The sequence below is a fragment of the Convolutriloba macropyga genome, chromosome 4 (genome assembly GCF_964194025.1).
Source record: "Convolutriloba macropyga chromosome 4, txConMacr16.3, whole genome shotgun sequence".
In the NCBI taxonomy this organism is placed as follows: domain Eukaryota; kingdom Metazoa; phylum Xenacoelomorpha; order Acoela; family Convolutidae; genus Convolutriloba; species Convolutriloba macropyga.
Window position 1 is genome coordinate 49,848,968 of NC_134471.1, and position 24,347 is coordinate 49,873,314.

Below are 24,347 nucleotides of genomic sequence, written 5' to 3' on the forward strand. Positions count from 1 at the left end.
CTCTGAAAGCTTCCACGGTTACGTCCTCTGCTGTTGTAGTTGTTACTGTATACTCGGCCATTTTGGTTTCCATTATACTGGTATGTTTGTCTGTTGTGGTTGTAGCCTCTGTAGTTATTTCCTCTTCTGTAGCTAGGGTACTGAGTACTCTCCACGCGCTGATGCGGTGGCTGTGCTACTTGCATTGATGCTATGCCTGCGGCCATTATGCTTTCTATGGCTTGGGCCACAGCAGGGTTTCCTGATGCGTTTAGTGTATTGAATGCCGTGGTGTATTGTGGTTCGGGGTTTATCTGATCAATTCTGACTCGTCGTTTGATGATAGCGCATAGTTTGTTTACAGTGATGTTGTCATTCTCTTTCAGCAACACTTTCTTGTACTTGAAGGGCATGCCTTGAATGAATTGTTCTCTTATTCGTCGTGTTCTTTCGTCAGTGCGGTCTATGTGAGCTGCAGGATCGTCCACAATTGCGAGGTTGGCGAGGCGTTGCAGATCTGTGAGGAAGTCATCTGGTTGTTCTTTCACTGGATCAAACTTTCTCGATTGCAGATCGAGTTCAAAGTTTCTGCTTTGGTCTGCTCCTGCATATCGGTTGCGTAGTTGCTCGAGCGAATCGTCTAGATCGTTTCTTGTGTTTTCGGCGAGTCGAAGGTAATAGTTGAGTGCATTACCGGCTAAGTGTAGCTGGAGATATCTTGCACGTTGGTGGTTCGCTTCAGGAATTCTAGATACAGCAATGCTTGCTCTCATTAGTCCTTCAAATTCAGGCCAGTTTTCGTTTGGTAGTCCTGAGAATCTTTTCAGATGTACGTGAGGCGGACTTGGATCTGCCATTTTCTTTTAGTCAGTTCGTTGTTGAAGTGTTTTTGTGGAAAGAGCAGTTTGTGGGCTTCTCCAATTTAGCTGTGTCACAGAGTTTGCAGTTTAGGCTATTTGGTTGGTCTTTTTTGTTCTTCGCTGCAAGTTTTTGACTTACTTTTCTGTCGATTATTTTGTCGTTGAAGAATACGAACGGGTTTCTAGGATGATAGCCTTCCAATAGTGTCATAGAAGTATTGTTGTGGCTTGCGTTGTATTTTCTCTTTTCTAGCAGAACAAATAGGTTGATGCTCAAATAATTTTGAATGGGTTAAGTTGGTTTGTGCTTGTGGTTTGGTTAATTTCTTGAATTCGGTAGCTTTGAAAGAAATTGTAAAGTTCTGAGTTTTTTGTAATACGGATCCGTTTGATATCGGTTTGATTGTCTTCTTGTGCGATAAAATAAAGGCTAATTCCGGTGTTTGTTTTTCTAATGATTCGAAGATTGTAAGTTTTTCCGTTAATGGCTAATTCCATGAGTTGCAAATTTTTCTTTCTTTTTAACAGAAGTAAGCGTTCAACATCTCTGTCGCCATATGATTACTCTCTTTTTAGTTTGCTTCTACCTTTTCTATCTTCTTAGAGGCGGCTGTGTAGGTGCTAGTGCCAAGTGCTTTATTGTATGAAGACGAGTTATCTTTGCAATATCCTTTCTAATAAAGGCTTTTAATTGCAAGTTTTTGCTAAGTGCTATTCGGAGCGCGGGTTCGGTAAAAACGCTCTTTTTCTGCTACAAGTTTTCAATTCAAGTAATTTATTAAGCAACTGAACTGTACTGAGCAGAATCGTCTGTATGAATTTCTAGATAATAAATGCGTGCTGTATGAATTTACAAAAGTCTTTTTCAACCAATCAAAATTTAGCATCGTCATAGACGCCTTAAGGAAAAATATTATTGGAAGCCCAATGAAAGCAGTACATTTTTGTTTTGCTCATTTTTGTAAAACCAGTGCCCAAGAAGACTTGAAAACCTCAGCTGCTACAAGTAACTCCGAAATGGGCGTCAAAATTAAATTACGAGTATAATTCTGGGAATCTTTTGTTAGTTTGAGCTCGCAGTCTCGGGAAGCGGCCGCGGATCTATGCGCTGGTTGCTTTATGCTTCCCTGAACTGTACTCTAACATATCCTTATTACTAAGGCAAGGAACTGTTGGCAGCCAGATTTAACGCTAGATTTAAGGATTTAGGTACCTAAGTATTATTTTTCTTGTTGAGTTGATCTCATGTTATGGATGAATAACTTATTAGATTTTTTCGATTAGTTCTGATTATTCAAATTGTCTGATCGGGGAATTTCTTCATTTTCAATTTGTCCACTATGCCTGAATTAACGCGATTTTATATTTAACGCAATATCTAAAATTTTTATCACTGTATCAAAGAGATGAATGTATTATTAGAATTATTTGTGTATTTTGTGAATACATTTGGATGTCAGCTACAGGAATTTACATTTCAGCACTGATTTTCGTGTTCTCTGTACATTTACTGGACGTGAGAGCTTTGGAATGCTACAATTACTTGCGAACAATGACAGACAATTCATCGCAACCAGACACAGTATCGGAAACTTGCGCTGACCTTCATCTGTGCGTGGTAATTCTCGAAGTACATGCTCTGATAAAGAACAATCCTCAGTTAAATCAAACAATTGCGAATGCTGTTGCGAGTAAAAAGGCAGATCAAGGTGCTCTTGACCAGGACATGAACCTCAATTTGAAGAGTAGTCTTGCATTCCAAGGTATGTGTGAGAGCAGTTAATTTAATGTTGGAAATTAGCAGAAATGTGAAATAGTATTTTCAAACACAAGTGTTTTAGTTACTAATAATTAATGGCCGTAATCAGCTTCTCGACTGCTATTATTGAGGTGCTTCCCTTTTTTACAATCCCAAGAAATTGGATTGTATTGATGCTCTATTTTTTTTGTTTACAATCCAGGAATTGGATTGTATTGCTACTTTTTCTTCTGCTGCACTCCTGTGGTAAAGTAGTTTTTCTAAACCATATGAACAAGTAGATGTACTTTTGGGAGCATTTTTGACCGTATCAATCTTATATTAGTTATTATGCAATATTGAGCTAGTTTTGTGATTTAAATGTTTGACACTTTTTTTGCGGGTTTTGTACTGCTCAATGAATAAGCCGGAATTGTTTCTTAAGGTGTGTTTAAAACAGTTACTAAAACTTGCAATTTTTGGAGAATATCAAATATTTTATAAGAGTTTTCACATTTTATCCTTCAGTTTTTCTCTGATCGGTTTTTCTCCTTTTTCGAGATGTAGCGTTGGTTATGTATTCCCATCATTTATTGAACAAAATTTAAATCTTACCAGACAATCTATTTCAAACAATGCTTTTGAAAAGTTTTAAAACATTTGAAAAGTTTAGAAAAATTTTTTGCGTTTCCCTGAAAATTTGTTTCCTCCATTTGTGGTTTCAAATTGAATGGTATATCTGAGTTAAGTTTGATAAGTGAGTGGTTGGCTATGGTGTGAGTTGATTCTGTCTTCTTCGGGCTATGTAATGTAAGACCGGTTTGCTTTTTTCGACTTTTTTGTCAGCGAGTTGATTTTAAATTATGATTTAGTCTATCTGGAGTAGTTTAGGCAGCACAAACGAGTAGGTTTATAGTTTGGTATTTTCCCTAAAATTTTTCTCTAATTGTTTTCAAAATAGAGTAAAAACCGTACTTAAGTAAATTTTTGGTTTTGGAGAGAATTTGTATCACATGAGTCAATTTGGTTTGTTTTACTATATTTTATTTTTTTAATGTATACGAATGACTGTAAAAGGTGAAACGACTTATATTGATGCATTGTTTATAAATTCGTCAAAGGGCTGTTAATGCTTTTTGGCTTAGACACTATTCTTTACGTAATTTTTGAAGGAATTGTTCAGCGTTTTCCCTTTTTACAGTGCTTTGCTGTCTTGTCTTTTAGTGTCAGTATTGAATGGTTTCATGGTTTCAATGGCGCTAATAAGGCATAACTCTGCAATTGACTTTTTTTACTTTAATTCAAAGAGATATGGTCAAATTTCACTCTAATTGAAGGGTATTGTAGGGCAGGAAATAAAACCAGCAATAAGTTGAAGGGTAATTGAGGTCAGCTATTAGAACCAGCAAACAGATTTTTAATCAGAACATAACATCTCAGAAATTAGTACAAAAAAGTTTTTTTTGGTCAACTTTTTCTAATATAAAAGTGATCGTTAACGGTTGAGTAACAACGTGGTTGTAGCCTAGTGGTTATGATGTCTGACTGGGGTTTATATGTCGAACGCCTATCAGGTCAGATTTTTTGCACCCACATAATTTCTAAGCTACACCCCCAAATTAAATTGCTCCCAGCCTGTCGTTCGCGAGGAATGCATTCGCTTTATATTTTTAATGATCTCATTCTTACTGTCATTTATGAATGGTCTGTGTTTTCTCTTGGGTTTAAATTAATTTATTTACTGTTGAGGGCTTGTATAAGAATTTTATCGACCTCGACACGATTACAATTTTCAAATCTAAAAGATAAAGCTAATTCATAGGTTCATTGAGTAGTAGATGTTTTTATTTTGATAAGTTGGTATCAAAAATGAAAGTTTCTACTGTCTTTGTTATTCTATTTTGTTTACGCTCTCGATGTCAGTTTTGACAGGTCACATTGGCTTTCTATTGAGACTAGATTGTACATGGCTAATGTTTCTAGCTTGTCGCGAAATGTTCTTACCTTTAGACCGTTCGTTTTGAATTGAAGTTTTTGAATGTTTTATTCTTGCTCCTATGCAGCTCGATCCCTTTTTTGTTTGTAAATTTTTTAAGGGCTTTCTAATAGCTGATATTTCTGTGGTATAAATGTTCGTGTTTGAACTTCTTTGATGGCACTTTTTCAAAGCCTTTGATGAAATCCAAGTTCGCCAAAACTTCTTAACTGTTGTGTTTTACTTTTGTAAATTGCTCTGCAGAGGTGGTGTTGTTTCGAAAGAGAAAAATATTTTAATATGCTGTTGTGTAATTACTTTGATACCACTAGTTTTAATTTTTTTGTTTTTCATTCATCTTTGTTTTAGTATAAGCTCTGATGACTATTAAAGGCTGGTTTTCTGTATTTTTTGGTGTGTGCTCTGTTGACTTTGCATGTCTGTTTTTCCAATGATGCTAACACTCAGGTCTTGAGTTATTGTTTCTTTGGTTTGTAATTGATGACTTGTCCTGCTTTTTTTATATAATGTTGTTACACATTTTGCGATGACTGAGTTTTACGGGATAAACAGGTAAAGCCCAGTAGGATTTAAGCTCCTTTACAGAACCTCAGTTGGTTTAGTGTGCTGAAGCTGCAAGGATGTCCTATTATTCTTGAGGTATTTTTATGGAATTTTTCGCTTGACCGATTTTTGGTCTGACCCATTTGACTTTTTGTCCTCAAAAACGGGATAAACAGGTAGCGCCTAGGGGTCATTAAAAGCTCTTAGAGCCTTTCAGCGCACTAGTCTCAAGTGTGCGATTCACAGAAGCTGTTTGGAGGTGTATACAAATGGTGTGAAAGATTATCCTAGTTTGACCCCACCCACTCCACCCGCACCATTACCCCGTCCCCCCCCCCACCCGCCCCCAAATCCCCACCCCTGCACATCGTGCAGGCCGTAAGGTCCCCGTGCAGCCGAAGATCCCCCGGTTGCCCCCGTTGCAACGCCCCGCTGCGATCTTCTCACGTCCCTTCAATTAAGTCAAAGCTAGCCTCACTAAACCGTAGCTAGCTACTGACGAAGCCAGCCGGTTGTTTGAGAGCAATTCGCCCGACGTTAGTCGCTTATGTTCTATAAATTTGCTGAACTAATTTTCATCTCGACTCGTAGAGTTCAATTGGTCTGCTGGTCAGGTAATGGATTTTACAGCTTTTATTTCAATTATTTTGATTGTGTTTTTCGTTTTAAGTCATCACATTCAATTTTGACTACTGATTCGCCTAACCCTCTGTTGCAACTGAATAGAATACAGAATTGATATAAAAAAATTTGAGCAATTACGTGTCAGGTCACAAAACGAAATTAATGAAAACGGTATTAACCAATGAGCCCGGACACTAAGACCTGATGTTTGCGTGTATTAGACAGTGCATTTAGTTGTCAAACTCCCTCAGAGTGTTTTGCTTGTTGAGTTTAGTTTTATGCTTTTAGTCCTCCAACTTAGAAGCAGAATTCAACATTTTTATCGAATATAGTGAAACTGCGGACAAAATTAGAACGTTTTTAACACTTAGAAAATAAAGTCTATCGTCAATTTTTTTTTAGATTGTTTCAACACCAACGCCAGGCAGTGGAGTTGACGATAGGCCGTTTGCCGGCTCGCTTTTTGATTTGGTAATAAGGTTTTGATTATAGCTGCAAAGCTGTAGGGTGAGCGGAGCTATATTGCGGTGCTCTTGGGTTTTACAATTCAAAGAATTTGAATTGTATTGATGCGCTGTCTTTTTTTAAGATCTGTTCACACATTTTTATGATTTTTGAAGTCAACACCAGGCGGCGAGGTTGACGATAGGCCGTTTATCAGCTCGGTTTTTGATTTGGTTATCAGGTTTTGATTAGCTGCCAAGCTGTAGCCTGAGCGGAGCTATATTGCGGTGCTCTTGGTTTTTACAATTCAAAGAATTTGAATTGTATTGATGCGCTGTCTTTTTTTAAGATCTGTTCACACATTTTCATTTTTGAAGTCAAATTAGCGTAATGATTTTGGTCACGCCAATACAGGAAGTGGAGCGGAAAAGTGAGTGCTTTTGCGGCGTGCACTTTTTAACTCTAATTTTAAAGTAGAGAGAAAACGGTGTTTGCTTTCTCGCTAGTGGTTTTCTTTGTTCACAAGTGGTAATTTCACTTTGATTTTTACTGTTTTTCCGATTTGTTGGATCGGATTTTTTTTCCAAATGGTTTTCCCAATCCATTCATAGTTCATTCTAGGCGTAGTTTTTTGTTTGAACTAAATTTCTCTTGCTCGCTAGTGGTTTTTGTTCACATGCGGCATTTTGACATTGATTTTCAGTTTTTTTAAAATTGTTTGATGTTCTTTTTGGAAATGGTTTTCCCAAATCACTGATTGTCCGTTATAGCTCTAGTGTCTGTTTAGTCAATCAAAATTATTTGAATTGTACGTCATGACTTGTCGTGCTATATACTTTTGTTTCGTCTGACGCTCTTATTTGTTTTACATTTGTTCACACAGCAAAGATGAAAATTCAAATTTTCTTAATGACTTCTTCCTCTCACTATCGGAATTTTTGCGAGTTTTGTCATTTTTCACTTTCTTTAGCCAACGTTTTTAGCTCATCTGAGTGATTAGATTTTGATCATACTTTACTTACCTCACTCAATAAAATGACTTTTGCACTTTAAAACTTAAGTTTAATTTGAATTAGTTTATGTTCAAAGGAACTCATAGGTGCAGTAATGGTCTCTAGTACACGGCGTCTGCGCAATGAATTTTAACAAGCTGTTTCAATTTATCGCTGAATATTTTTTACATAGTTTTTTTGAGCGACGTCGATAACTTTTCAATTTATATCTGTATTCTTTTCTTTCTCAGCTATTCGAGCATTCTCCCGGCTACGTGTATCGTTTCTGCTCACAGAGGGATTAGTTTCTACTTTTTCTGAAACCTCCATTGCCCATATCAGTGAAAAGAAATGAATTACTGGTTTAGTTGCTATCGAACAAATTTTAAAATAATCAACTAATGATAAGTGACGCCATTTGAAGTTCACTTGACACACGTAACCCTTACCCAACCGACTGAATTAGGCTACAATAGGAACGTTCCAGCGTCAGTAATTCGAGAGCTGTTTCACTTCAAATTGCTTTTTATCGGTCTTTCATGCTATTTTGACTGAATTGCGTGCGTGACGTCATTTTTCACTCTTATTGGAGCGATTTTTGGATCATTCTTTTGATGAAGGTTTTGGTCACACGTGACTTACCTCACTCTCAAAAATGACCTTCCTCAGTACCAAAATGGCTTTATAAGCTCTGATGGCTATCAAAGGCTGGTTTTCTATTTTTTTGGTGTGTGCTCTGTTGACTTTGCATGTCTGTTTTTCTAATGATTCTAACACTCAGGTCTTGAGTTATTGTTTCTTTGGATTGTAATTGATGACTTGTCCTGCTTATTTTGATAAAATGATACACATTTTGCGATGACTGAGTTTTACGGGATAAACCGGTAAAGCCCAGTGGGATTTAAGCTCCCTTACAGAACCTCAGTTGTCTTGAGTAGTGCTTAGTGTGCTGAAGCTGCAAGGATGTCCTATTCAAGTGAAAATGTCATTTTTGAAATTTTTAAGCCTCGTATCAGCCAATTTTAACAGTTTTTTAATTGCGCTCTAACAAAGTTTTTAGTAATTATATTAGTTTTTTATGCGATTTTTTGCTTGACCTGTTTTTTGACCCCACCCGCCCGTAAGTCCCTACCCCTGCATATCGTGCAGCCGAAGATCACCCGGTTGACCCCGTTGCAACTAATTTTTATCTCGACGCGTAGTGTTCAATTGGACGGCTGGTCAGGTAATGGATTTTTCAGTTTTTCAATTATTTTGATTGGGTTTGAGGAGCTATTTTTTGAAATTTGGTTTAACTTTTTTTCGTTTTACCTAAGTCAACACTTTCAAGTCTTACTACTGATTTGCCTAACTCTCTGTTGCAACTTAATAGAATATAGAATGATATAAAAAAATTAATCTATTTCGTGTCAGCTCAAAGCGAAATCAATGGAAACGGTTTAAACCAATGAGTCCGGGCACTCAGACCTAATGCTTGAAGACAGTGCATTAAGTTGTTGAAGTTCCTCAGCGTGTTTTCTTTATTGATTTCAGTTTTATGCTTTTAGTCTTCCAACTTAGAAGCAGATTTCAATTTCTTTTATAGAATCGAATGAAACTGAGGGCTAAATCTTTAACAGTTAGAAAAATATGACTATGGTCAATTTTTCTATTTTTTTTTAGATTGTTTCAACGCCAACGCCAGGCAGTGGGGTTGACGATAGGCCGTTTGCTGGCTCGCTTTTTGATTTGGTTATAAGACTTTGACTATAGCTGCGAAGCTGTAAGCTGAGTGGAGCTAAATTGCGGTGCTCTCGGTTTATTACAATTCAAAGAGTTTGAATTGTATTGGGGTGCTGTCTTTTTTTATAGATCTGTTCGCTAATTTTCATGATTTTTGAAATCAACGGCAACGCCAGGCAGTGTTTTGCTTGTTGAGTTTAGTTTTATGCTTTTAGTCCTCCAACTTAGAAGCAGAATTCAACATTTTTATCGAATATAGTGAAACTGCGGACAAAATTAGAACGTTTTTAACACTTAGAAAATAAAGTCTATCGTCAATTTTTTTTTAGATTGTTTCAACACCAACGCCAGGCAGTGTGGTTGTCAATAGGCCTTTTGCTGGCTCGCTTTTGATTTGGTAATAAGGTTTTGATTACTGTTGCGAAGCTGTAAGCTGAGTGGAGCTATATTGCTGTGCTAATGGTTTACAATTCAAAAAATTTGAATTGTATTGGGGCGCTGTCTTTTTTTAAGATCTGTTCACACATTTTCATGATTTTTGAAGTCAAATTGGCGTAGTGATTTTGGTCACGTTGATACAGGAAGTGGAGTGAAAAAGCGAGTGGTCTACGGCGTGAAATTTTTTCGCTCCAATTTTAAAGTCGAGTGAGAAAACGGTGTTTGAAAAAAAATCGCTTTCCCGCTAGTGATTTTTGTTCACATACGGCATTTTGACATTGATTTTCAGTTTTTTTAAAATTATTTGATGTTTTTTTTGGAAATGGTTTTCCCAAATCACTGATTGTCATGTCCGTTATAGCTCCAGTTTCTGTTTAGTCAATCAAAATTATTTGATTTGTACGTCAGGACTTGTCCTGCTATTTTTTTTGTTTCGTCTGACGCTCTTATTTGGTTTACATTTGTTCACACAGCAAAGCTGAAAAGTCAAATTTTCTTAATGACTTCTTCCTCTTACTATCGGAATTTGCGCGTGGTACGTCATTTTTTCACTCTCTTTAGCCAACGTTTTTAGCTCATCTGAGTGATTAGATATTGATCATACATGACCCATATCAGTGATACGAAATGAATTTCTTGTTTAGATGCTATCAATCAAATTTTAAAATAGTTTGTGTTCATAGATTCTGAATAATAATTGTTTCTAATAATTGTAATGATAAATGACGCCATTTGAAGTTCACTTGACACACCTAAACCTTGCCCAACCGACTGAATTAGGCTACAATAGGAACGTGCCAGCGTCAGTAATTCGAGAGCTGTTTCATTTCAAATCTGCTTTTTATCGTTCTTTCATGCTATTTTGACTGAATTGCGTGCGTCACGTCATTTTTCACTCTTATTAGAGCGAATTTTTTTGTTCATTTACATGATTAAGGTTTTGGTCACACGTGACTTACCTCACTCTCAAAAACGATCTTCCTCACTACCAAGATGACTTTACTTTAATTATAGGAGATTAGGTCAACTGAGTATGTGTCACTCTTTTTGAAGGTTATTTGAGAGCCGCTAATAGGAGCAGTAATGAATTATAATTTCTTAATCAAAAGGTACGATGTCACCAGTTATTAAAGCTATCGTGGCTATTTCTTTGCAATCTGGCATCTATCTTTTCTCTGCCGATGTATTATATAACGCCCTGTCGCCGCTTCTCAGGAAGCTGCGGGAGAGATTCACAGGAACGCACTTAATATGTTGAAGCAAATTTATTTTGTGATAATTACATGTTATCATAAAGGTGTACTATTGTGCAAAAAAAGCGACTTAGAGCTTTGCCTTTTCTTATTAAACACAATTTGTGCCCTGTAAGCAAGTTTTGCTAGTTATTTAAATAGAGTTGAACGTTTGATGTATAATGCAATGTTTAATGCTCTCCCCTATTTTTAACAAACCAAAATTTTTGGACTGTTTCGGTGTTTTATTAATAGCCGCCCTCATCTTCTCAGCTGGCTATTATAGCGCTCCTATTTTTACAATTCAAAGAATTTGAATTGTATTGGGGCGCTATCTTTTTACGACTCGAAGAGGAGTATTGGAGAAGTCCTTTTTACAATTCAAAGAATTTGAATTGTATTGGGGCGCTGTCTTTTTTTTTTAAGATCTGTTCACACATTTTCATGATTTTTGAAGTCAAATTGGAGTAGTGATTTTGGTCACGCCGAAACAGGAAGTGGAGCGAAAAAGCGAGTGGTTTTGCGGCGTGAATTTTCTTCGCTCTAATTTTAAAGTAGAGTGAGAAAACGGTGTTTGAACAAAAATTCGGTTTCTCGGTAGTGATTTTTTGTTCACATGCGGCAATTTCACTCTGATTTTTACGGTTTTTTCGATTTTTTGGATCGGATTTTTTTTCTAAATGGTTTTCCCAATCCATTCACAGCTCTTTCTAGGCCTAGTTTTTTTGTTTGAATTAAATTTTAATTTCTCGACAGTAGTTTTTTTGTTCACATGCGGCATTTTGACATTGATTTTTTGTTTTTTTTTGTTTTTTTTATCTGATTTTTGTCAATGGTTTTCTCAATTCACTGATATTCCATTCTCGATCTAGTTTTTTTGTTTAGTCAATGAAAATTCTTTGAATTGTACGTCAGGACTTGTCCTGCTATGTTTTTTTTTTAATCAATTTTATTGGAGTGATTTTTAAAGCGGGAAATGAAACGCGAGTGGTTTTTCTGCTGAACAAAATTGAAGAGTGGAGCGAAATGAGAGTGGTTTTTGTTCATACCGCTGTTTTTGAGAGAGCGATAAATTGATGTGTGAAAAAATTTTCTCTAAGCGAGCGAAATTTTTTTGTTCACATGCGGCTTTTTAAAACCGTTTTTTTTTGTTATTTTTTTGGTTTAGAGGTCTGATTATGATATTGTGTGATGCTTAGGGTTGTTTTAATAGTGGTTCGCAAGTTTTTGGTCATTAATAAAATTTTTATACCATTTCGCTGGTTTTTCAGCTATTTTGCTGAATTTTCGGCGAATTTTAGCAATTTTTTGCGTTTTGTTTTGTTATAATGCTTTTTAATGGCTTTGAATAGACGCATGTTAGTAACTGAGTTTTTAGATACCAAGTGATTACATTCTCTTAGGTTGGAAACGATTTTTTTGTTTAGAAAAATGACAGTAAACTGAAAAGTTTTGAATTATTTTTCCTAATTTTTTGCTGTTTTTCGTTTTTTTTTCTAAACTTGGAAAAATATTTCAGCCTATTCAACTTTCCTATTGTTTTCGAAGTCTTCCAGTACTAATTCGCTCCAATTAACGTTTTTTGGGTCTATGTGCTCCCGTGAAATTTAAAAAAAGCTCAATTTTTTCTATGATTTTTTTTTCAATTTTTTTCAAATGCCCTTTGTGTTCTTCAATTTTTTATAGCATTTGGGGATGCCTATAGTCCAAATTAGTTGTCCTTGATGCGTGTCGATGATTTTAATTTCAGTTTTGAATCATTTTTTTAAGGATAATTGAGTAACTTTTATGAAGAGTTCCGCAAATTTTCGTGTTTTTTCTTGGAATTTTTGCTGAGTTCTTCTGATTGTCTGCTTTTTGCTAGTTTTTAGTGGTCTAGCTTTTGATAGGAGCTTTTCTAAAGGTTTTGTTGAAATATATTTAGTGCACTTTTCAATGACAAATATCACTAACTTTTCTTAAACACTAACTTTTTTTCTATTTTTTTCGTTCTTCGTTTTTACTCATAAAAATAAACAATGATTTGGATTGGTGGACACTTGACCAGATGTAGTTTTAAAAGTTTTTTGAAAAAATGATTTGATTTCAGCATAATGGTATTTGATTCATTATTTGTGGCCAATTTTTTTGTTTCCTTACAGAAAATATTTTTGGTTTTTTTCATTTCCTTTCTTTTACCTTTGTTTATTCTACTTGAAATTTGTGTTTGGTTTTTGTCTCAAATAGCAGTGATTCAACAAAATTAAACTAAAACAATTTCACGGGTTTTCGCCAAAAGTTGTTTTTAAACTTGCAACTCAATGTAAAATTTTTATCACGTGCTTTATCGTCTTTTCTGGTCAGTTATTTTTTCATTGTTCTTCTTTTTTTTGTTTTAAAGTGACAAGTGTTATTCAATAGGATAAGCATTATGTTAGTTATTGTGGTCAATCAGTAGACTACGTTTTATGTTTGTTAGGGGCGTTCGTTTTTTCCTTCGAGTCGTTTCCGGAATTCTTCCGGCTATGTTTTTTTTTTTAAGATCTGTTCACACATTTTCATGATTTTTGAAGTCAAATTGGAGTAGTGATTTTGGTCACGCCGAAACAGGAAATGGAGCGAAAAAGCGAGTGATTTTGCGGCGTGAATTCTTTTTGCTCTAATTTTAAAGTAGAGTGAGAAAACGGTGTTTGAACAAAAATTCGGTTTCTCGGTAGCGGTTTTTCGTTCACATGCGGCAATTTCACTCTGATTTTTACTGTTTTTTTCGATTTTTTGGATCGGATTTTTTCTAAATGGTTTTCCCAATTCATTCACAGCTCATTCTAGGCCTAGTTTTTTGTTTGAATTAAATTTTCATTTCTCGCTATTGGTTTTTTTGTTCACATGCGGCATTTTGACATTGATTTTCTGTTTTTTTTTTCTTATTTTTTTATCTTATTTTTTTAAAAATGGTTTTCCCAATTCACTCATAGTCCATTCTAGGTCTAGTTTTTCTGTTTAGCCAATGAAAATTCTTTGAATTGTACGTCAGGACTTGTCCTGCTATGTTTTTTTACTTCGTCGAATAGAAAAATGTTTCGCTTTACCTCATTTTGCCGCTTTTTCAACATTTTGCGTGATATCCTTTTGACTTCTCTAGGCTAGTTTCTCTCTTCTCTCATTCTGCTAAAAGTGATTATGAACATCAGTTGCTCAGCAAAGCAATTCAAAATGAACAGAGTCACTATAAAAAATTGAAGTCAGAAGTAGAAACGGGATAAACCCATAAAGCCCAATTTTAGATGCCCGCTATTTGAACGTCGTTCCTATAAGTCTTAGTTACCATCTCTAATGCTTATTGGTATTGATAGTAGCCCCTGCAGCCTCTCTCTAAGAAACAGAAGTACGTTATGTTCAACTACGAAATGTCATCAAAATAAATCGGACTTAAAAAATGTTTTTGTACAACAATCTTTTTTTTTTCAATGTCTTCTATTCTTTCAATCCCAATCATGCTAATTGGAATCAACGGCGGCTATTTTCCGGCAATCTGCTGGTTATGTTTTTTTATTGTAAGATGTGATCAAACATTTTTTCAGTGACTTCTTTCAGAACATGACGAACAGTTAAAGCCCCGTAGGCATTCAGTTGAGTTAGAGTTCATAAGCTGGCCTTTTTAGTCTTTAAAGTGCTCCGTTTCATGTTAAGTAGATCTTCAATTGGCGTTAGTTACATTTCATTTTGTTAGATTAGTCCTCAATCCTTGTTTTTTGAGGGTTCATAAAGGTATTTTGGTAGCCAAATTTCTGATTATCTTGCTATTTTTTGGTAATGTGTTGAACTTATACTTACAAGATGGAATTTTTTCATAATCTTTTATTTACTGTTCTGTTATTTATGGGCCCACGAAACTCTCTGATGATGCGCTACTGATTACTTTCTTGACAAAGAATTTTGAGGGTAATATCACAAATTATGGCGACTTTTCACTGCACTTTTTTGACAGTTTATTATTCGAGTATAACTATCTCTATGAACCAGTTAAACTTAAAATTCTGAAAATAAGTCAGTGAATGGTTTTGTGGCAGTGAAAGGGCTTGAAGATATTAGTGTTGCCATTTTTGCTATTTTTAAGACAATTTTAAAAAATTTTTTGAGTTTTTCTATCTTAATGGGCCAAAAGCCGTTTTAAGGGTTTAATGATGGTGTTTGATTGTGTTTCATGACAATGAATTATTTCTTCAAATATTCTTATTACCAACTTCTGGGCAATTTTGATAAAATTGCAGTTGTTCAAATTTTAAATTTTAGTTTTTTTTCTGTTTTGAGTTTTTGGATAGGATCTCTGGGGGTCAACGAAATTTTTTAGAAGCGTACACTGGTTAATGGTTATGTTTGAGATGCATAATTTTGATTTTGAGGACATTATGAACTTATCCCTAGGTTCGGCTAATTTCTTAATTTTGATTTTGTCCATGCTATGGTTTGTCACTTACATTTGGAGCATATTTCTCCTAGCCTGCAATGCTAGTTCTATAGATTTGGAAACATTTAATTTTGGTCCTAAGTCTAAAGAATTTGAGAAATTTGCAATGATTTTATTTTTTTCTTGTGATGTGTTGTGGGTTCCATTTTTTTATATCTAGTCTTCAATAACATTCTTTAAGCTTGGCGCTGCGCTCGTGCGTAAGTGTTTTTTATTAATTGCTCTCAAATGTGAGGAAATTATTTTAAACGTTTGTCTTTTCTTTGCAAATTTTTCGCTTGACCGTTTTGTGCTTTTCTTCTAGAGTAATCTTTTACTTCTCAAGTGACTTTTTCACGCACTTATTCTTGATTTTTGAGTGGTTTCACATGCTCTCACTCGAAAATTGCAATTTTTTCGCGTGACCCTTTTGCGCTTTTCTTCTAGAATAATCTTTAAGTTTTCAAGTCACCTATTCACGCACGTCTTGATTTTTGAGTGGTTTCAATTGCTCTCACTCCGAAATAAAGTTGTTCAAACAAATCCGAATGTTAGAGAGATTACAAGGCTCTGATATCCCAGTGCTTAATACCTCCGTTGATTTGACGGAATCGGTTTCAGCTCGGGGTTCGAATCCTACCTTCGGCTGATGTTTTCGCACCCATAAAGAAAATTTTATATAGGCTACAGCCCCTGAAATTGCGCCGCCTGTCATTAGAGAGCAATTTATCCAACGTTAGTCGGCTTATGTTCATTGATATGATTTTTACTACTCTAGTGTTTGAAAAAATGTTCTTTGGTTGTTTTTTGGATGTTTTCGGTTTGTTTTTGCGCGTTTAGTGTCTTATGCTTTGTTGAAAGTCATTTTTTATATTGTTTTTCAATTGATGTTATTTACAGTACATAAGGTTGTTGTGCAAGCTAGATTTTTTCATATGTGAGGGTTATGCATTTGCATTCCCACTTAAGTACAAAAAAACACAAGTGGATTCTGCTACATCATTTTTTCTGGCCAGTTCATGCGGGCATATTAACCATTTTGAGCCTGAATTTGGGCTCTTCTGTCCATTTTTGCATTATATTGTTGATTCTGAAGATATGATCGGAAAGTATCCTCATGCGAATTTAGGTTTTCTGCCTGATTTCAATAATTTATTCGATCTTTTCGCTTGTCTTATATATCAATCAAGATTCCTCCTAGTTGTTTAAATTTTAGCCGTTCTGGCTTTCTTGCTCTGCTAATTAGAAACCGTGGTATTAAACACGATGAAACTAAAACTCTAAATTTTAAATGCCATTAGTTTCCATTTTCTCTGACTTCGGGAAACTAGATTTTGGCTATAGTGATGCACAGTTGGTCTGCTCTTCAAATATAGGTTCTCATAGCCTTTCGTTCACTATTTTGGATTGTACTTCAGGAATTGCACTGCTTGATCTTTTAACTCGTTTTACGCGTCCTTTTCACGTTTGAGATCTGAGATACCTTGCTCACTGTTTCAATTGAATGGAATTTAGAATTAATCCGGCAAATTTGAGCAAATATGCTCAAGATCAAAAACAAAAATCATAAGAAACTGGATAATACAATACAGGCCGGGCTCTAAGACTTAATATTTAAGCCGATAGAGCATCAATGTATCAAAGTTTCTATGGTACACTGCTGGCTGGTATTAGTATTAAGCTTATTGTCTCCCAGGTTAGAGGCTGAATTGTACATATTTATCTAATCTAACGAAATTGTAGAAGAAATTAGAACAATTTCTGACACCTGAAAAAATTAGGTTTTCGTTAATTGTCGTCTTTATTTTTTGTAACTGCTTCTATCCCAACGCCGGTGAGTGGGGTCAACGACGGTTTTGTTACGACAATTTGCCGGCTATGTTGAAGTAAATTCTTTTTTGTTTGCTGTGAAACAGGAAAAAAATTAATTAAACCGGTTTCCTATTTTACCGCTTCGTTGTTACCCTACGAAACAAAGGATTGCCTCAGACGAAATATGCAAGAACTTAAAGTCATCTTGGCCTGAATAACGAGGCTAAAAGTGTAGCGGAAGAACTTCGAACTGTTATGAAATATCACGGAAATATTCAGAATTATGACAGCAACGTGCTAATTTTTCTTGCTGAAGATATTTCCAATAGTTTTTCAATACATTTTTCAATACAAAAGTGCTGCAGATAAAGTCAGTTTGTAGAAAAGCAATTTTTATTTTTTTATCGAAATATTGTGCCCGAGGAACCTTTCTGGAAGAGTTTCAGGTAGCGTTGAAAAGTCAATAGAATTGACTCATACATGGGCAATAAAATATATTTACCCTGCGAGAAGAATTTTAATAGACAGGTACGCTAGAGGTGTAATGACGCATATTCAGTAGGTTAGTAATCATTGCGTGGCTTTAAATGTCACTCAATGCGTGTATAAAAGACTAAGTTTGCGAGAGGTTTTGCATATTTTATGGAGCTCTATCAAAGTTAACAGCTCTGCGAAGAGTGCAGACATTAGAGCAGTAAAAGTGCATTATCTTGCACAAAAAAGTACTTTGCGTGAATCTCTGCTCCGCAAAGTAAAAGCAAATTGATTTTTTAAACTGGGTTAAACTGGGTTTTCAGCGATGTTCTATGATGCATTTATGCGCAAGAAGAAGAGATTCTTGCTGTTTTAAAATGTTTAATTATGCACAAGCAAAGGTATAGTTAACCAAAAAGTGTTTTAAAATAATTGTTTATTGACTTAAAACTGACTTTGCTTTTGTAACTGATTCAATCCCAACGCCGGTCAGTGGGGTCAACGGCGGCTTTTTTGCCTACAATTTTTCGGCCTTCTTCAAATAAATTCGTGTTTCTTTGCGGTGGAACAGAAGAATTTCAATTTAATTGCTTCCCTAATTTACCGTTTGCAGTTGCTGCCGAAATATCGGATTGCCTCGGATGAACCAAGTCATCTTGGTTTGAAAAACGAGACCAAAAATGTAGCCTAAGAACCTCAATCTTTCATGAAATGTTACGGAAACATTCGGCGTTATGACAGCAACATGAGACTTTTCTTGCTAAATACATTTTCCATTGCAATATTCCAATACATAAGTGCGGCAAATAAAGTCAATTTATGGTGGCGAAAATTTCATGGGGGCTATAATGGGAAGGACCCTTTTTTGAATGCCAAGTTTAATTGTTCCAACGATGAGATCAAAATTTTATGAACATTTTTGATTGACCAAGCCGAAGAGTCTCAATGAGACAGCACAAACGACTTTAAATAACGGTTGCAAAGTTTTTGTTGGGAATTGAATTCTTCTTACAGTTCTGATTCCAAGAACCATTTTTGGCTAGAGGTTTTCGAGATTCATACAAATTTTTTTTTCTATTGTGCCAAGATATATGCATTCAGTATTTTGAGTATACGCTGACTGTCAAGTTATATTATTTTAGAGCAGCATTTATTATTGCTACGATTACCCTAAAACCCGATGTATTTTGTTTTGTCGGCCTTAATTTTAGTTCATGTTTTTCTGAAATAAGGAATGACATTAGTAAGTCTTTCGCTCAATTCATTTTTGCTTTGATATTCAAAAATTAATGTTTTAATTTGATAAAATAGTCATTAATATTCGAAGCGTATGACATGCAGTCTTCGGCATATTTGATTAGTTTGGTATTCCGATTCGGCGATATTGAGATCTTTAACGTATAGATCAAAGAGTAAAACATACAGATGAAAAAGTTGCAACGTACAGATTGAAGAGGTGACGTACAGAATAAATAAAAATCTGGCAAAATTCTGTGCCACGCACAGAATCTTACTGAATCTTCTTGTTTCTTATAACGCTTTCTGAGATCAGCTTGACAAATTGATTGTTCCAAGATTTCTTTAGAAATGGCGGAATTTTAGTGCGATGCTGGTTTTTTCTCCAGACGAAACTGGAATTTTTTTCGCATCCTTGAAAAAAGAACTGTTACGATATGGAAGCTCTTGAAACCCAGATTTCAAAAACTTAGCTTTCAATTTTTTTTTAAATTATAAGACTTCTAATTTTAAAATTTCCCTTTAAGTTGAAACAATTGTTGAATAACTATTACATTTGCCCCTTTTGGTAATGGTTTTCGTGTGCTTTGTGCAGATGCAGGTTTTCAAAATTATAGTAAAATTTTTTCTTTTTGAGAAAGAATACTGTTGTGTTTATAGGCAATTAGGAATTGAATAAGTTACAAATTTTTCAATAACTATTTTTCTGAAAATCATGGCGAAACAAGTGATTGCAAAAAATATCCATATGAGGTTTCCTCTTTGTCGTATGCTTTTTTACCTAAGAGTGATTTTACATTCTTACGACTCGAAGAGGAATATTGGTGTATCGAAGAGGAGTCCTTTTTTATCAATTTTATTGGAGTGAGTTTTGAAGCAGGAAATGAAACACGTGAAAAAACTTGGATTGATTTTGCTACTGAAAAAAATGAAGAGTGGAGCGAAAAGAGAGTGGTTTTTTGTTTATATCACTGTTTTCTAGAGAGCGAGAAATTGAGGTGTGAAAAAAATTCTGCAAGCGAGCGAAATTTTGTGTTCACGTGCGGCATTTTAAAGCAATTTTTTTCACTTTTTTTAGTTACGAGATTTGGTTATGATTTTATTTTATTTTTAGGCTGGTTTTAGTAGTGGTTTGAAGCTTTCTGGAAATTCGTATGACTTTTAGGCTAATCCGGAGGTTTTTTATGTATTGTGCTGATTTTTGGGCTAATTTTTGCAATTTTTTGACGGTTGTTTTGTTTTACTGCCTCAAATGGGTACTGAAAAGACCCCTTTTAGATCCATTTTACTTGAGCAATTTTGAGATAACAAGTGGTTTCAGTTTTGTGGATTTGAAGCAATTTTTTGTTGAGAAATATGACAAAAATTGGCGAAAATTGGAGCTATTTTTCTTAATTTTTTTGCAGTTCGTTTTTTCTTTTTTTAGACAAGTTTCTTAGCCTGTTTTGACTTGCCTATTGTTTTGCGAGCATCTGGTTACCCTATTGGCTGAAAAGATTTTTTTGGATTTTTGTGCTTTTGTAATATTAAAAAATTAACTCTTTCGTTTTTTAGTCCAAGTTGTTTGTAGGAGTTTTTTTAATGATTTGGCATCAAGTATTTTTAAAAAATTCTCATGAGTGGTTTTATTAGGTACTATATGTTTTGATGAAGTCATTTTGACAGAGATAGTTATTTCGGGATCTCAATTTATGACAAAATTTGATCAGATTTTTTAATCATATTTTAACAGATTTGATTTTCTTGTTTTTACTTTTTTGTTTTATGGTTTTGTTTCAAGATAATCAATTTAAATTAGTGGTGCCTTTTGTCTGATGAGTAGTTGAACGGCGTTAAAGTGGATCTCTACTTCGAGTCGTTTTCGGAATTCTTCCGGCTATGTTTTTCACTTCGGTTTTGATCGTATTGTCGTGCCGTCTGAGGTTTATGTTGGAGCTTTCTCTGCAACGCACAGTAGGCGAGTCCTCGTTTTTTTAAATAACTAAGTGCCAATCACATTCAAAATTGAGAAATGATTTCAATGATTGGATTTCCTGATTTTTAAAAATTGATTTTGAAAAGCGCTATAGAAGACGGATGGGAGAGTGAAGGCATTATGCTAGGCAAAATCTTTGTTATGCTACAGAAATTTTCAAGAAATTAAGTAAATTTTATGAATTTAAAACCTACCTAGAAGCTGGGTCATTTGTAAACTCTCCGCCATTGTCCGCGTTGACCAACCCCAATGGACTAAAATGTTGGTGCTTTAAATACTAGCGTTGCAAATAGATTTTGTTTGTCTGTAGACATAGTTGGAGATAATGCTTGTGTCATTTAGGATGTTTGAGGGATGAATGTCGTCATAGTAAAGGCATGAGAACTGTGTGTGAAATGGATACTATGCAGAGTAACGGAGTCATGCTCTGTTGTTGTAATTCAGGCCTTGGATGCAATCGTCTGGACAATATTGTTATTCCTCATGAGATGCTCGTACAAATCAATTCTCAGCGCACCGAAAGTAAGACTACGATTTCTTTTGCAACATTTACCCTTTCAGGTTTTCGGGCATATATTTGGATCACTTTTGCGTCGAGATTCTGTGGTGTTAATGTATTTAATGTAATTGACTTTATTAATTGTTATTTTATTGCTCTCGAACGAAATTCGATGCCATTATTGTAAACGTGCTAGTCTTATTGTAAACGAGTATTGAGATTCTACAGATTTTGTACAATCCAAGGATTGGATTGTATTAGTGCTCTGTCTGTTCTGTCTGACTCCAAGAGGAGTATTTGTGGAGCGTTTTTTTATCGGCAATTTTGCTGGAGTGTATTGAAACAGGAAGTGAAATGCGTGAAAACGGTGTTTAGATCAAATTGCCGTAGAGCTGAGAGAGAGAGAGAGTAAGAGTGGTTTTTTTGTTCATATCGCTTAATTGAGAGAGATCGAGAAAAGTAGGTGTAGAAAAATTTTCACTCAGCGAGTGGAATTTTTTGATCACTTGCGGCTTTTCGAAAGCTGTTTTGTTAAGTTTTATTTTAGCTTCAACTTTTTCAGTAAAAGGTGTTTCTCTCAATTATCTAAACTCACAGTAGTGCGTTCGCAAGGTTCCTTGATAATCTGAAGCAAATATTACAATTTCTGTGTCATTTCTCAGCTACTTTCACCACTTTCACTCAAATAAGTATGCAAATTTTAATTTTTTATCAGGATTGTTTTTAATCTTTTGCAAAGTGTTACTCACACGACTGATCATCTAGCGAAAGATTTAGTTAAAAGTTTTCTCAGACTTTTGTTTGGGAAGCTGCATTTCATTGTTTTCGAGATTTTTGTTAGAGAAATTTAGAGAATTCAGAGAATGTTATTTCAATTTTTCTCTTGCCGTCAAATGTCCCTTTCGGTTTATTCTTTGGTTACAGTTCTTTCGATTTTTTTGTGTCTCGAATCACCTTCATTTCTGTATTACCAGGTCTTACCTGTATTTTTAGAGTCGCACTTTGTAAAGTTTATCAGATGCCTTTTGTTTGACATTTTGTCATGTGAGTATAATCACTTTTATTGGAGTGAATTTTGAAGCAAGAAATGAAACGCGGAAAAATTTGGAGGGGTTTAGCTACTGAAAAAAATGAAAGAGCAGATTGAAAAAAGAGTGGCTTTTTGTTTATACCACTGTTTTCGAGAGAGCGAGAACTCGAGATGTGAAAAGAATTTATTTGAGCGACCGAAATTTGTTGTTCACGTGGGGCCTTTTGAAAGCTGTTTTTTTAAAGTTTGGGTCTCCGAATATCGTTTGGGATGCTGCCTTCAATCGTTTTAGAGAATTTTGTTAGAGAATTCAGGGATTTAGGTATTATAATTTTTCTTTCATTTTTTTATGAGTCTGTTACATTGTCTTTCCATTGATTTTTTTTATTGCGAATTACCTTCGTTTCTGTATTACCAGGTCTTACCTGAACTTTTTTGAGTCGCAACTTGATTTATAAGTTGTCAGTTGCTTTTTGTTTGTTTTGTTTTCACTTGTAAATTTTCCTGTTGTTTCATAGTTTATAGCGTAATCAGGTAGGAGTTGCTTCATGTCAATGAGGATTGTCAGTGGTCTGTAAGTTTTCTTAATTGTTTGCAGTTTTACATTTTTTGAAATTTTAGATAGATGTCTTAGCCTACTATGACTTGTTGTTGTTGTGCGAGCCTCTAGTTAATATATATTTGCTCCAACGAAATTTCAAACTTTCCAGATTTTTTTATTTCAAATTGTTTTTGAATGCTTTGTATTCTTCAAATTTTTATAGCATTTGGGTTTTTCTATGGTTCAAGTTAGTTTTTTTGCTGCCGTTAGATTGTTTTGATTATTTTAGTTTTGAGTTCTTTTAGTGAAGATAATTGAGTAATTTTTATGCAGATTTAGGCAGATTTTCTTGCGTTTTTGGGGTGTTTTTCCTATATCTTCCTTCTGATATTGTTTTTCGCTTTTTGTACCGTTCAATATGTCTTTCGGTGTTTGTCTAGAGGTGTTGCTGGATGTCACTACAAGACAGACAGTGCATTTCAATGAAAAATATTACAAATTTCTGTTTTTAATTGCTCTTGAACGCAGTTCATAGCAATTATTGTAAACGTGTGTGTCTTTTTTATGCAAATTTTTTGCTTGACAGTTTTGCGCTTTTCTTCTAGAACATTCTTTGACTTCTCAAGTGACTTTTTCACGCTTCTGTTCTTCATTTTTGAGTGATCTCTATTGCTCTGAAGTAAAGCTAATATAAATTCGGTTGCAGAATAAGTGAGGTATGTGATCTGTAGCGCAGTGGTTAGTAGTTGTGGCTGTGGATCGGGAGGGCAGTGGTTCGAATCCCGGCGGGGTAAAATTTTTTTGCACCCATTTTTTGCAGCCCCTGAATTAAATTGCCTCGCCTGTCGTTCAAGAGCAATTCTTCCGACATTTGTCGGTTTATGTTTGTTTTTTGTACAAGTCGGCAGGTGGTGGATTGGTACAGGCTTGACCAGAAGTAGCAAAAAATTGTTTCAACATAATGGTTTGTAAGTAGCATATTGAAAATTTTTCTTTTAATAATTGTAGCTAAATTTGGTTCAAAATTTTGCATTGAATGTTTTAGTTGATTTTCTCCTACATTTGTTTTCCCTTACCTCAGTTTTCTCTTAAATTTTTTTTTCTGTCAAGTTGTAATCGTCTAATGAATGAAAACTAAACCTGTTGCATTGTCTTTTGCCAGTAGTTGTTTCGAAGTTTCAACTTTGAAGAAAGTTTTATCAGATGCTTCATCTTTTCTGGTAAGATGTTTTTTGACTGTTTTATTTTCATGTTATTGTTTCAAATTGATTAGTGTTATTTAGTTAGATAATCATTATGTCAAGTAGGGTGGTCAGTTTTTGAATGGATTCCAAATTTTTCCGGTTATGGTTTTTTGATCGATAACTTGGATGTAAAACATGATGTAAAAGTCAATGGCGCATGTAAAAACAGTGTTTACGTCAAATGACTGAACGACTTGAAGAGCAGAAACAGGAGAGTGAATTTTTGTTCAAGACGCGCTTTTAAGAGCGAGAAAAGTCGGCGTGAAAAGGTTTTCGTCAAGCGAGCAAAATTTATTTGATCACGTGCGGTTATTTGAAGCAGTTTTTTAGTTTTTATTTTCTCTTTCTGGTTAAAATGTTTCTTTTTCTATGCCCTAGTAACAAGTAACTGTACGTTCTGGAGTTTTTGACCATCTCACTTTTTTATTAGAGCTTCATTTGCAATCTTGCGCTATTTTAAGATTTCGTTGTTTTAGACGCTTTTTTAACGGTTTTTGTTTGACTCTTGTTTTTTTTCTCCCTCTGGCAATATGTGTTGTGTT

At 34.9% G+C, this 24,347-nt stretch overlaps 1 protein-coding gene across 1 annotated transcript in view; it reads left to right on the top strand.

The window, feature by feature from the left end:
• LOC142337724 (TGF-beta receptor type-2-like) overlaps window positions 1–24,347 on the top strand; it is a 155,969-nt gene that overhangs the window by 84,858 nt on the left and 46,764 nt on the right. The window contains exons 3-4 of the mRNA XM_075387186.1: window positions 2,321–2,602; window positions 20,834–21,013. Of these exons, the coding sequence (XP_075243301.1) occupies window positions 2,321–2,602; window positions 20,834–21,013 (462 nt within the window). The remainder of the gene's footprint in view (window positions 1–2,320; window positions 2,603–20,833; window positions 21,014–24,347) is intronic.